Genomic DNA, 15184 nt, shown 5'->3' with positions numbered 1-15184 from the left:
TTAAGATTTTACACAGATTTTACACAGTTAAATCTAGTCACTCACATGTTATTTGACTGCAATCAGCACGATAATGCAGGTTACTATATAAAGGGAGTTGAGGCCTTTGCTTATGAAACCACTACTCTAAGGTACGATATGTCTCATTTACTAAATGTAATTACATTAATTTGTGCAGGGTACATACAATTGTTGATGACACACATTCCATTCGGATGGTATGTGGGCACAGACTTTACCTGAAATATGGGGTACTTCACATAGCTGATCTCAATACAAGTGTTCTCAGCTGAGGGTTTGCTCGATAGCAGTGCTTTAAACCTAAATAAAAATGAGCAAGATTGAAATACCACACTACAATTACTTTTCTGCTGAAATATAGCAAAGTGGAAGGGAGGTGACCATCAATTACTGTGAAAATAGGACATTAGAACATGGAGAAGCTTACCGGGATTTATATCCTGAAATATATGATGGTTTATATACTGCAGGGAGTTTGTCTACACCATAATTGGGAGCACGAATGCAGCATGGCATACCTGTGCTAGCTTTAATCTAGTTAGCACAACTCTCAAAATAGCAATGAAGACGTGGTAGCGTGGACCCCCGTGCAGGCTAGCAAAGCGAGTTCATACCAACTTGTGGGCAGGCTTGTACAGCCCATGCTGCTCCACCGTCATTGCTATTTTTAGCCAAGCTAGCTAGATGAAAGCGAGCCCAGGTATACCTGCTTGAGCTGCAATCGCTTCTTCGATTGCAGTGTAGACACTTAGAGGCATGTCACTAAATTCAAAGTGAAATTAGGAAACCTCATTGATTAGGTCATTTCATTCTGAGTTTCTGGAAAATGTATAAGACAGTTACCTTTTCAGGAACTGGTGTTCTTCGAGATGTGTTGCTCATGTCTATTCCACAATAGGTGTGTGTGCTCGCCATGTGCACTGGTGCCCGAAGTTTTTCCCCTAGCAGTACCCGTAGGGGGGGAGCCCCCTCCCCCCACGACCCCTGGAGTGGTGCCTGCCTGGCGCGGTATAAGGGGAGCTGTGCGCTCCCCCCCACCCTCAGTTCCTTCTTGCCGCCAGCGAAGGTGCGTCGGAACTGCTCTGCTCCAGCTTTGCTGTTGTTCGTCCCCAGAACTGTTCGTTCATTCAGTGTTAGTACCTGTAGTTAGTTAGCTGTTTAGTTAGTCAGTGAGCCCGGGCCGGGGCATGCCCCGCGCCCCGGGGTTTAAGTTGTGCGGCTCTACAGGTAACTAACTACAGGTACTAACACTGAACGAACGAACAGTTTGGGGGATGAGCTACAACAAAGCTGGAGCAGAGCAGTTCCAACGCACCTTCACTGGTGGCAAGAAGGAACTGAGGGTTGGGGGGAATGCACAGCTCCCCTTATACCGCACCAGGCGGGTGCCATTCCAGGGGTCGCGGGGGGTGCTTCCCCCTATGGGTACTGCTAGAGGAAAAACGTCTGGCACCGGTGCATGTGGCAAGCACGCACTCCTATTGTGGAATACACATGAGCAATCACTCGAAGAAGAACTAATTTTGTGAAAAAACCTACCTAGGAAATATAAATGCTGTGCCCACTTGGAACTTATTACAGGATCAGGGACTGACTGTTTCTTTGAATGTAGATAGCACCATTTTTGAGTAAAACCTGCAACTTTTAAAAATTCAAAATTTCTTCTTGGATTGATATCAGCTTGTATTTTAAATATTTTTAAATAAATAAAAAATATCCTTTTTTTCCCTCTCGCATCTCCATTGTCCTGGCTTGCAAGATCGCCAGTGCAAAATGTTGAAGATTCTACATAAAGAAGTTTAATACTTTAATGCAGATTTAAAACAATAGTTTGGGGAAGGGGAGAGAAAGAACTGAATAGATCGCTGTTCTCAGAATGTTAAAATTCTCATTTCAACCATAGATTTGGACATAAAAGCAGAGTAGAATTAATTTAAGTTAATTGTAATTGTATGTGATATTTATACAGATATGTAGATATTTACCTATAAATCTAGGATTTTAGCTTTTAAAAATGTTTAAATTACTAGACTGTAATTGACAACTTTAGACACTGAAGACCTCTTTTCGGCCCTGATTCGAGAAAACATTTCTACTCAGGACAGCACATAAGCATTGGCCTAGCCGGGGGACAGACTTAAGCAAAGGTCTAAATGCTTTCCTGAATCAGGGCTTGAATGCACATCTTCATGCACAGGACAGCTAAGCAAGGACAGCAAATGTGCAGTCTTCCAAATATGTCATACCTTTGTTTTCGAAGGACTGCCTTTTCAATGCACTCTGCTAAGTCTGGCAGCTTGTGCTGGTGCTTTTTGTTATCAGGGACATATCTCCACTTGAAACTAGTCTGAGACCACCACTCAGTTCACAAGCAGCCAACAGATAGGAAATGCTTTCATTCACAACCAGCACTGGCTGTATTCAAACCAGTACCTCTTGTTTGCTATGTTTTTTGCCTTTGAGGCATCTCACAATATTCAGGATAGCCTTTTAACTCTTGACATTTTATTTCATGACTCAGAGCATTCTCTTATGTGCCTATCTTCCTTCTCAGTGCTAATCCATGGCAGACAATGCAATTTCTTTTTTCATTGCCATATTAGGGCTGGTACAGCTTGTATGTGTGTGTGTAAATGTAGTATTTTAATTAGGCGTTGACAGCCAAATAATTATCTCCTACCACATAAAACAAAAGAAAGCTGAGAATCATGAAACGGCAGTCTACAAAATTTTGTCTGAGAAGGGTGATATACACAGGTACCCTCTCAATTATATTTTCTTTGTAAATCCAGCTCCAGGTAAGGGTACCAGGTTCCTTAAACTTGTTTATAGGTATCTACATTTAAAGGTGTGTTTTCTAGATAGTAGGAAATAATTTCCTAGGTTAATAATTCAATATTTTTTGGGAGAGGGGGGAGGGTGAGGAGTGCCTTGCCCCAGCTCCTTCCTGCTCTCCAAGGGATACTTGCAAGTTTGGACTTCAAGTGCCAGTATTTTTCTCTCAAGAGTTAGAAAGTATGATGACAAGAAAGAGATTTTCCCACTCTCTGAAGTTGTAACCCAAACCTTCCACCCAATGCATGGTTAAGACAATGGGCTGGATTCATCATAGATAGTAGCGATGAAATCCTGCCTCACTGAAGCCGATGGGAGTTTTACTATTGTCTTCAACAGGACCAGAATTTCATCCCCAACATTTTCCAAAAGTTAACCCATAGAACCTCCTTCTCTTTTCTCAAAAGAGACCTTCTCCCACTTAGCTCTTCCTTATTCTCCCAATTTCCATGCAAGAACCCCAATCCTCTGCAAGTGGGCGCTGAGTCTCCTGATAGCCACATGACTTAACTCCCTGCTAGACAGCCTTTCAGCATAGAACTGCTACAGGCTCCATGTCAGTTTTTCTCATGTGTTAAGCAAGGGGAGGGATCTGGCAAGGCAAGCCACCTATACAGGCTGTGGAAGAAGGGGAGATTTCCAGAAGTGGGGCACATATGATGGGAATGGCTCCACCCAGGGATTTCAACCTGGAACTTCCTCCCTTGCCCAGAGATCCTCCCTCCATCCACAGGTTGCCCCAAGCCTTAAAAAAATGGGATATTCCTGAAAGTTTAAAACATGTGTGTTTGTCGATGTATTTCGAATGTGTCCACCGCTATACCATCTACTGTAGGTGCCTCTCAAATGCCCAGCATCCTAAGGGTTAATGAACAAATGGCATTCCTAGTTGTTACATCCTTAACATAGATCAACAGTAATCAGTTCTGGGGGTAATTACAGAATTTCCATGTTCACAGAAGAGTGATACTTCATAAAGACAACAGTATTGAAAGATGTCATTATACACATCACACTGCAAGCGCTTGTTTTCTCTATCTGCAAACATTCCACAATTGTCACGAGAACTAGTCTTTATTTACTTGCTTATTTTACTTTCTAGACAACTAATTTTTCAGGAAGTATTTCACATTTGTCATTCATGGAGAGATCCCTGCTCTGCAGTTCTCACTCAGGCAAAGCTCCCATTGATTTCAGTGGGAACTCTGACTACACAGTGGCTGCGGGATTGGGCAGTTATGCTATTTGGGTGATCTTGCTGGCTACTTCTCTTCCCGCTTTCATTCTTAAGAGTTGGTGGGGGTTTTTTGGTTAATTTCTCTTATTTCCCGACTTACTCACTTGTTCACCAAGCAGCTCATGTTGATGGGATTCCTTTCAATGTAAGGCAAGTGGGTCTGGGTCTTGACTATCTAAGAAGCAACCTTCCCTTCATATTCACCATCCCAAACAAGTGAGGTGCTTCTGTTGACAATCTCAAGATTTGAACACAGGTGAAAGTAGGCAGGGCATTGCCAGAAATATTGACTCTGGAATTCCCTGTTCATGGTAGTTTACTAGACCATCTGGATATGGTGCAAGCTCAGCTTATCCGTTAAGACAAATATCTGCTGGAGTGTGGCCTAGTTGCATCAATTTAACTAAAATAGGTTTAAAACCCAGTTTAGTTAAACTGGTACAAACTGCTGTATGGATGCATTTATATCTGTTTAAAACTGGCTATATTGATTAGATTGCACCTGTATATTTACAAACGCCTGTCAAATGGAAATAAGCCATTCAAACCAAAATAAGAGTGCCTACACACAAAATTTGCACTGGGTTAGCTAATACATATCTTTAGTTAAACTGATGCAAGTTTGTGTATAGACTAGGTCTGTGACTCGGAGACGAAGGAAACCCTGCTTGAAGCTGGTTTAGAGCTGTTGTTCCAGGTTCCAGTCTTTGGAGTAGGGGATTGACAATGAATGCTGCCACTGGAAGTTGCCTGGTATGTTTCTGTACATTTAATTCCATTTTAAAAACTGTAAACTCTCCCAATGGGTTGTGTAATGGACACTTCTATAAATAAAATGCATACAGGAAACGTGCAAAGGAGGGTTTGGCCATTCAATGTATATGAAAACGGAGCATAAAAGGAGTGTGAATCTTTCATTACTAGGGCCCTGATCCTGCAACAAGCTTCATGCAAGTGGATTCCTGTGTTCAAAGGGAGCCCCATTGACTTCTGCACAGGTGCAAGCATTTGCAAGCATGGAGCGCATTACAAGATTGGGGCCTAGAGCCCGTCATTTGTTAAATGTCCTACAAACCAATCAGAACCATGCTATCAAGAAAATACTCTCTAAACAAACCCAAAGACTGAAGCCCATTACCTGAATCATTAGTGCCAACAAATCTCAATAGCAGAAAAGATCAAATTATTTGCATTTATTAAAAAAAATACACCTGTACATTTACCTTGGGGATGCAGTAAATAGTAACACTCGATGTGCATAAAATGGTCTTCCTTCCACCAGAAATGTAACATCTGACATCTCTTTATTGTTAAGAAAATGGGGATCTGGAATCACAAAAGGAAAAGAAAAGCTTTAGTTGGGAACAGGTGAAATGTATAGAAAGCATTTTCCTGTTTTTGTGAGAAAAGACAATGGCTTAAGGGGACATGTTTTTAAATGAGAAAAGCCTGTGAAGCTGGTTTGAAGAGTCCGAGGTGGAAGATATGTTGATATTCTAACAGAATCTGTACAAAGTCAATTCAAAAACTCTGAAAGTCATTTTTATCTCATATAAGATAACAGCCATCCATCACATGCAGTTCTTTCTAGACTTTGGCTGAACTTTGAACTGCTCCCTAGTCCTGTTCTCCCTCTGCACCTAGTGACATCTGTACTTAAGCAGACACAAGAGGCCCTGAGTCTCATGTACACTAAGGCCCTTTTACACCACTCTGGCTGTGTGGCCTGAGTGTAAAGGAATCAGACCCAAAAGTAACTTGCAAAACTACAGGTCCAATCCTGGGCATCCAAAGACACCTATAGATTTCATTGGAAATTTTAGGCGAGTAAGAAATGCAGGATTGGGCCCCAGACCAGTTTTTCCAATTCTGCATTTTATAGTTTGGTGTGCTCTGTCTTCTGGCCACGACGACTGCCTAGTATATAGAAGAATGCAGTGGCTCCAGAGCATTCAAACTGAAATCACATTTCTGCTGCCAGAGTTCTTGCAGCAATGCTTAGAAACCCAAAGACTTACTTTATTTCAATCATTTTCATTAACGTTTGCCTCTTTCCTTTCTTTTGATCTCTCCAAATCCTAGGACAGCACTCTGTGAACATTGTGATCTGCACCTCACCTGTGACTTACCTAAACGAGAGGTCTGCTTTCGTTTGATTTCAACAAGCTTTGGAATAGGATAAGGTCCATAGCAATGAGTGAAAATGACAGACAGTTGCTGACTTATCACTTCATTCTAAACAAAAGAAATAAATACAAGTATAAGCTTGTGGGTTAACAGGTACAAGCTCAAATCATTCCCGAGAGTTCCCTGAATAGTGCGCAATTCTAAGGTGACCAAATTGTGGTCACCAAAAGCTCTATCAAAAATTTTGATTTACAATTATCAATTCTTCTTATCCAATCCCCCATCATCCACATTTTTGTTGTTGCTCCCTCCCAATATGCATCACTTAAATGAAAAACTCCTCTACCAGAAGCCTTTTTTTATCCAGATAAATTCCATATCAACTGCTCCCTTCAGATAAGCAGAGTTCTACAGAAATATGGATTTAATTTCATTATTAAAATTCATTTTTACTGTAAAATGACTAAGCTGGCTTTTTAAAATGGTTTATTTTCTTTTTTTAGGAGAACAAATGTTACTAAATAAACATATCTGCAATGTGCGAATGCTCCTGAAAACAGACCCTGCTTTGTATGTTGATAGCTCTTTTATATCTTGTAATATAATCTCTTAATTTAATTCTAGTTATGTCTCTGATATAATTTTGTATCCTTTTCACTGGTATTTACCCTACTGGTGTTATTCTAGCTTCTGTAAACATGGAAGGATTGTCTAATGATGCAGCCACTAATCTGAGTCTGGCAGCTGGGTTCAGTTCTTGGCTCTGCCACAAGTTTCCTGTGTGATCTTGGGCAAGTAATTTACAGGTAAATTTTCAAAAATGTCTAAGTGCCTTAAGAGTTTAAGTCCCATTTTCAAAGGTTTTTAGGTGCTTAAAGATGCAAATAGGCGCCTAGTGGGATTTTCAAAAGTGCCTATGTGACTAACACCCACCGGTTTCAGTGGGAGTTAAGTGCTTTGGAAAATCCCACTAGGCAACTATAGGCACCTAAATACTTTAAAGATCTGGTCCTTCGGCCTTTAGGAGCCTAAATGTCACTGAAAGTCAATGGGACTTTGGCTCCTAAGTGGCTAAATCAGTTTTGAAAATGGGACTATATGCTTCTGAAAATGTCAGATTTCTGCTGGTGAAAAAGGGGGCAGCTTCACTAAAGTTAATGGACTACTATGTCAATTAACATAAGCAGAGACTATGGCCCTTAATCCCTCTGGGCCTCAGTTCCTATCTGTAAAATGGGGATAACTGTACTTCCTTGCTTCACAGGGGTGTTGCAAGAATAAATGCATTAAAGATTGTGAGGAGCTCAGATACTACAGTGATGGAGGCCACAGAAATAGCCAGGTAGATATAAAATAAACATAACATTAAAAATGTGAGTTGTTTAAATTCTATATTTAAAATATCTGCACAGTACATAGAACAGAAAGTGAAGCTTTAATTCCTAAGCAGATTTTACTGAGCTCTGGAAATAGTCACTCATTCCTTAACTTACATAAAATGTTAGGTGAGGTGGCAAAGATACTGGAACAACTGTTCTAAAGTATCGATTAGTATAAGAAAAATACAAATTGTGCCCTCAGATGTGCGAATGCACCTCCCCATGACTTCGAAGGAAACTGCACACAAGCACCTAAGGACAGAACGTGTCTCCTGTTTCTTCAGACTTAATGCTAAGAGAAACACTCAGAAGTAGATTGCAGTGGTACCAAGCAACTCAGATCGTCAAAAAGGGTGAAATGTGTTTTTCACTGAAAACCTGAGCAGGGAGTCTGGGAATACAGCTCAAGAGACGGGAAAAACACCTGCTGTTTTGCTTAAAGAAATTGGTGACAAGGACGTCATTATACACTAGCAGCATATTTGTATTTAGTATTTTTTATACAGAGCTTAGCAAAGCACTTTACAAAGAGTGTGAATCAGACGCCTAAGAGAAAAGGAAGGTTTAAGACCAGATTTAAAGAGGAAAGCGACTGGGTGCCCTGCCTATGCTACTGGTACAATCATGATTGTGTAACTGGTTCATGACACGCGTCTGACCCAATTACAACACACAAGGCTGAGCTGCATCCACAGAGCAGGTTTTGTTTGTTTGTTTTTTGCAGCACTCCCATGTGTCAACCAAGATTAAGTATCCACATCTACCTTGCTGTCGAAGGTTGTTTGTATCAGTGCCACATGGGGAAATCTGGGCAGCTATCCCCATGTCCCTCATCAGGGGACAGAGTGTTTGGAGGACATGCAAAGCAGGGCACCAGCAGCATGTGGAGCATTGCACTCTGGGAGGTCCTTCCACACAGAAAACTGAAAAGGAGGAGGGCTGGCCAACCTGGTTACACAGGCATTTAGGAGGTCCCATTTATACTGCAAAACATGTTGTGATAAATTGGTTACAGGAAGATTGTAACCACCTTAGGACACTGACCTGGGCAAAGCATTGTCAGCTGCCACAAGTTATTAACAGAGTATTAACCATATGGTACTGCAGACACAAACTACATCATGATACTGTCGTGTCTCTGACTACAAACTCGGGTAAAAGCTGTAGTGTAGACAGGGCCTAAGTTACACTACCTGGCTGTGCAACAGATTTACACATTGTATACCAATTAAGAAAAGTGGAGCAGGGCGGTAGACGAAAAGGGATAGGGAACAGAGTTAGGAGCAAGAGAGTGCTGACGTGTGGAGTTGTGTAGGCCAGGCTAGTGTGACTAAGAACCGCTTGTGGGTGATATAGGTCACACAGGTAAGTCACACAGCTCCTCAAATAAATGACATGGGATGTATATATGAAAACAAATCACACAGGTGCTTATGTGCCTGATTTTGGAGTTTCTGATCTTTCCTGGGAACGCAGATTTATAGGAAAGTGATCTTACAGTTGGAAACTCCATCTCATCCTGGGGGACGAAGACCTGGCCTCAGTTATTCCTGCCTTCGCCACCTCTCGGCTGGACTGCAGCAATGTGATACACCTGGGCATGAAGCAGTCAGCACTTAGGAGACTCCAACCAGTTCAGAATGCTGCAGAGCGCCTCCTTAGCAACGCAGGCTACCGTGAGCACATCAAACCTGGCTTCTGCTCTCTATACTAGCCTCCCATAGAATACTGAATTAAGTTCAAGGTCTTGGTCCTTAATGTCAAAGCTCTCCATGTCTTCCTGGGCCCAAGGTCTCTAAAAGATTGTCTAAAGCTCTGGGATAAAGACCATGATCGGCAACTTCATTCCTTTGGCACCATGGAGCTTGCAACAATAAGAGTAAAGCTTGTCTGTGCAGGAGACACAGATTTCTCCGGGGGTGTTCTGAGACTGTGGAATGAACTCCCCAGGGAAATAAGGACCTCCGCAAACCTCACCACTTTCTACACCAAGTGCCAGGTGCATTTTTTTGACCTTGCCTTCTCTTACATAAACACAGAGTAACAGGTGTGTGTATATATATAAACCCATACGCTACCAAAACAAGACACTCCATTGCACCCGTTTCTCCCTCCGGGAGAGGTTGACAGAACAAAAAACACATAACAGATGCATAGTCACATGGCTTAATGCATTGCTGGAAGGCATTCAGATACTACACTGATGAACGCACCATAAAATTCTATATAGAGAGTAGAATATAAGAGAAAGCAAAAACCAAACAAATCATTCTATTTTACACAGTGTGGAACTTTGTATTTGTAGTACTGTCAGTAGTTTTCATTTTGGGGGCAGTCCAGACATATGGTTGGCGTTGACAAAGTCAGTAGTTCACAAAATCAACAGACACAGTTGAAAGGCCAAAAAATTGCTAAGCTGAAAAGACGACAGGAGGGTAACTCACTGCTAGTTCAGATTCATGGTTCCCAAACGATAAGTTTTCACCAAGGACGCGGAGCGGAAAGGAGAAAGTCATTAGAACAGGGTAGCTCAGACTCCCACACACATGCTGGCCTTTGAGGGATGTGGATACTGGATATGATCTCTGAAGCCTGCAGATTTTAACAATAAACCAGGCAGGAAGAAGCAGCAGAGAGGGTAGATAAAAGGGAGCCTTTGTCAGAGATGGAAGTCTATGATCCTGGGCTGCTGAGTAATAAATAGCTTTCACAGAGGAACTTAAGGCCAAATTCTGCTCTTGGATGTGTGTTGGGGGGGCTCCCATTGGGAGCCAAGCACAAGCAATGGAGAATGGAGCTTGGCCCATTAAAATTGCCATACTGGAAGATAGAAACAATCCAGTAAGTCCAACATTCCTTCAGACCGTCGCCTTAACTAGATAGTTCAGTGTCTGCCACGGTTACTAAGCCCACCCTGTGAAACACCTGCACAGTCTGGGAGGAAATTCTTCTTTACCCCATCGGATCAGCTTATCCCCGTCACCCCACCACTTGATAAGAAAGTAAAGGCTGCAGGAGCTTCTTTTGTCTAGGATGACATTGAAATTGAAGGATCAAACAATTTGTCTTTTTTTCCTGCAGTCTGATGTTGGAAAGATTTTGCTGCCAGCATATGTGATGCTGAGAACTGGACTGAGGCCAACCTCCTTTCATACATGGGTATTCAGTTGCTGGTGAGGAGAGCTGGATGTGTTTCTATATGGTATGAGAGGGAATACAGTTTCACATTGGATATAATGAGGATATTACCCAACCGAGAGGTAATTTACACAAAGGCAAGAGGGAACAACAGCTCAGTCACTTCACGGAGGCGGTATTTCTGATAGGGAGGCAGTAAGAAATTTTGCTTTGTTAGGACAGAGGCAGTTGTCTGCCTTAACAGCGTTCTTCAGAAGAGATTGAAAGCAATTTGCAATATTTTGTGAATATATTGCACTGACATTGGTTGGAGGGACGAATGAGTTTCTCTGTCTACGCAAAGCTGAAGCCTTTCAAGCGCCCTGAGCAGAGACCCTTTGCTCACTGATCTGGAGCAGAAGAGGGAAGATAGAACCAGCCAGTGGGCTGTATGTGTGGATGGTCTTTCAAAACCCCCTTTGCTGAAGGTCTGTGGCAGTGCTCAGCAAAGGCTACTCCAAACAATTTGCTCCTTAGAGTTCCCTGCCTCAACCCATCTCATTTTATGGCCCGATCGTGCAAGGTGCTGAACACCCTTGGAGATACTGAACACCCGTCACTCACATTTACTTTTGAGAGCTATTGAGGGCACTCAGCCCTTCTTAGGATCACAAACCCAAGAAAGAATCATAATAGGGGGAAAATTGGTTTATTGTGCCCAGTTAGGTTAAAATTCAGTTCTTCTCTTTCTTTCTGACTTCTAAGACACTTGTCCATGCCCTTATCTTCTCCTGCAGCTTCTTCCAGTCCCATGTTGCTTTTCTCCAGTCTGTCCAAAACACAGCTGCTAAGATGGTCGATTAGACCTTATCACTCCTGTAACTCCCTCCACTGGCTTTGTAACAAATTATGCTTCTTGGCCTTTCCTTTGAAGCCCTGCACATCTCTGCCTCAGACTATGTTTTGGATTTGGTTCCTAATCACATCCCCTTCCCTCAAGCCCCATCTATGCCAGCCTCCCCATCACGTTGGTTCCTTCTCCTGCTATTGTTTCCTGCTAGGCCCTCAAATCCCTCCCAAAGACTCACTTTGACACCAGGGCCCCAAACACTAACTTACAGTAGACACATACCTTCTAAACAGAAAAGTAATGTTCTAAGGTAACAATTATTCAGGGTCTCTCAGTCTCTGCCTTTTAGCAGAGCCTTGGCACAGCTCAGGGGAATATGGATGTATGCAAAGGTACCTTTAAGCCACTTTTGCTTTCCTGGATCCTAGGGCTGCTGGGAGCCTGGCTCCACCTGGCAAAACATACAGCAGCCTGAAGGCTGCTCTACACTATGCTGTTTGCCCATAGCTCCATTGGATAATTCCAGCAGTGGGAGCTCACCAGGGTGAACCAATCTATTGAGAAACCAGTCCATGGCAGGCAGAGGTGCCCCTGAATGATTACTCTACCCAACACCTCTCACCACCATAAAGGGACATATGGAGTTAAGTGGTGCAGAGGCTGTTGTGTGGCCCCCCCATGTCTGAATGACCATCCCCACTTTAGTAAGAGATTTTCTGTGTCATATCTCTCTGAACCTTTTCATTCTTCCCTACGTATTTCTGGTCAGGTTCTGCAGTAGAATTCACCTTTATTAGCTGCATCAAACCTGGTTAAATGTCACTTGAGGGCTGCTCCTAGATGATTAAATAGCATACACATAATTACTATTAGTCAACAACTGTAAGGTAGAGAAGCCCTAGAGATTGGATGTACAGTTAGAGGCAACGAACTGCGTAACAAAATAGGTTTTGTTAGCACCAAATGCAGGCCCTTGCATGGCAAAATGGAATTAATCGCAGGTGATGCTCGGAAAACTGCCAAGATTCTGTTTCAAAAGGTTCTTTATATCACAGCCATGCATTGTGTACAGACACCTCAGCTCCAGGAGCTCAGTCTAATTCCTGGGTGATAAACCAGAAGAGGGCAGACATATCACAGAAACAGTGCATCCAGTCTCTGACAACACAGGTGTCACATACACAGCATTCTTCGTAAAACTGTGAAACTTCTGCTCAAATATCCTTTGGGTGCAGTACAGGTAAGCATGTGAATAGAAGGCAGTAAAATCAAATCCGGGTTAGTATGAATATGAATCTATGCTACAAAAACATGATGACACCGAGTTAATAATCTGTTATTAACATGCCACTCTGTACCTGATGTCCACGTCTCACATGGAGAATGCAAGATGTACATGTGTGGAGGACTTGGGTCCTGGTTATTCTGAACTGTTTAGACACAGAAGTACTGAAAATGATGATAGGCAACACTACAGACCACTGCAAGTACCAGAGTATGGTGAAACCTGTTTTAAGAGACCATCCAATGGCCCAGAAAAAAGATCCATCACCTACTTATCTGAAGTTCAGACAAAACTGCACTAGTCATCTTGGGGATTCTTTAAAATGGTCACTGTTGATGGCCATGGATCACTTAGAGGTGGTCCTTAGAGCAGGTTACACTGTTTTTTTCTTCTTGCTGAAAAATACTTACTTTTACAATACAAAAAATAAAATGAAAATTGTGATCTCCTCCAGTCCCTACCTCCTGCCAGAAAGAGCTTATCATTCTGTATGTGATTGATCCTAGAATACAACAGCATGCATCCGGGCACTGCTAAGAGATGAAGGGCCCTTGGGTGGGTGCACAGGGACACTGGGGATGAAAAGGGTATTCCTTCCCCATGGCATTATTTAGGACCAACCTCAGGCTGGAGTCCTTGCACTATCCCTAGCACAAAGACAGCTTCGGGCTAGTGCCCCCATTAGAGCTAACCTCTACAAAGAAGAGAAAGGAGGGGCAGTGAGAATATGGGGACCATGGGCTTAGAGCTGGTTAGAAAATGTTGGCTTTTTTTCTCCCCTCCCATAGAAAACTTCCATTTTTCAGTGGAAATTTGAAAACCAAAATATTTTGACTTGGAATTCCTGCTGCGGTGCCTCATGTTCCCATTCTCCTCTACAGGGTGAGCTCCCCTGGTTGGACTACAACTCCCATGATGCACCACAATCTCCTCTCTTGGACATGGGAGGTAGTGCATCATGGGAGTCTGTGACCATAAGGAATGTACCTCCAGCTAGGGAGCCCAACCCATAGAGGAGAATGGGCACATGAAGCAACCAAACTACAACTCCTACAAGGTACAGTGGCAGTATTTCCAAATCAAAATATTATGGTTATCATTCAAAATGCATCCATTTTCAAGAGCTTGATTTTTTGATAGAAATTCAAAATATTCTGTGGAAGGCAGAAACTTTTTGTGAAAAACCCAACTTTCCATTGAAAAACTGTTGTCAATGGGAAAATTTCAACCAGCCTTAGATGGGCCTTTCCTTCCTTCCTACCCAGCAGAGTACTACAGCCTTCTAAGACATGGCCCCTAGGAGCTCAGGGAGATACATTGCCTCCTGGATCTTCCCCTATGGCACTGGAGCTAACTCATCTTCACAAGCTGAGTTCTTTGGTTAGTCAATTTCAACCCCTCACACTGCTAGGGAAATTTTCAAAAGGAGACCCACTTGATTATACTCTGTTCAATGCAACATACATCCAGCTTCCTCACTCTCCAACCCAACGTCTTGCATTATCCAGGGCCTACTGGGGAACCTGAAGATTTCCAGAAGCTGTGTCTGGCCCTTCACTTTAACTGACATGGGAAGGGGAGAGAGGAGTGGAAGAAAAGAGATCAACAGCACCTGCTGAATGTTGGAATACTCTGAGAGACCTCTCCTAGAAATTTGTTTTAAAATAGATGAAACCTGGCAGCACAGTAATAGGACACACCTCTCCTCCTCTTCCTCTTTTTGTTAAGTTTCAATTTATAATTATTCTCTTACTTGATGTCAGATATTTCAGGCCTTTCCTATTGCTCCTGTTGCTTCCAGACGCATGAAAATTGTTTTCCCAATAGTTAATGCTTCTTGCCAGAGGCTCATAAGTGCTGTTATTTCTGAAGAGATTATAGAAATTATAGAAATGTAAAGCTGGAAGGGACCTCCAAAATTCAAGTCCAGCTCCCTGTGCTGAGGCAGGACTAACCAAATCTAGACAATCTTTGGGCAAAAGTTTTAAAAGCACATAAGTGACTGAAGAGCCTAAATCCCATTGACTGTCAGTGAGATGTACGCTCCTGAGTCACTACTGAAAATGGGACTTAGGCACCTAATCACTTAGACATTTTTGAAAATGTTGTCCTTCATCTCCCATTTCTGTTTGTTGCCTGTTTTCTCTTTTCTCCTCCACTCCGTCATCTTTGATCTCAACTTCTATTCGTTTTTTACGTTTCCACACCCACACCTCTCTTTGTCAATCTTCTATTTTATCCACTGTCCTTAACATCTCCCTCCTCCCCTTACCTTGTAACTATGATTCTTAGAAATCCATTTATGTGCTTAAAATAAAGCTGATTATTGTTCA

The 15184-nt window shown here is 42.4% G+C and overlaps 1 protein-coding gene across 2 annotated transcripts in view; it reads right to left on the bottom strand.

Annotated features, from left to right (window-relative positions):
* Positions 1-15184, bottom strand: part of BTBD11 (BTB domain containing 11) — a 275212-nt gene that overhangs the window by 18703 nt on the left and 241325 nt on the right. For both annotated transcript variants that reach the window (XM_037880308.2, XM_043542358.1), the window contains exons 12-14: positions 6223-6328; positions 5317-5419; positions 240-321 (exon numbers count right to left, since the gene is read on the bottom strand). In XM_037880308.2, coding sequence (XP_037736236.1) covers positions 240-321; positions 5317-5419; positions 6223-6328 — 291 coding nt within the window. The remainder of the gene's footprint in view (positions 1-239; positions 322-5316; positions 5420-6222; positions 6329-15184) is intronic.

Source organism: Chelonia mydas, chromosome 1 (assembly GCF_015237465.2).
Source record: "Chelonia mydas isolate rCheMyd1 chromosome 1, rCheMyd1.pri.v2, whole genome shotgun sequence".
Classification (NCBI taxonomy): domain Eukaryota; kingdom Metazoa; phylum Chordata; order Testudines; family Cheloniidae; genus Chelonia; species Chelonia mydas.
The sequence above is the reverse complement of the archived record's forward strand: the minus strand, read 5'-3'. Positions and strand labels throughout refer to the sequence as shown.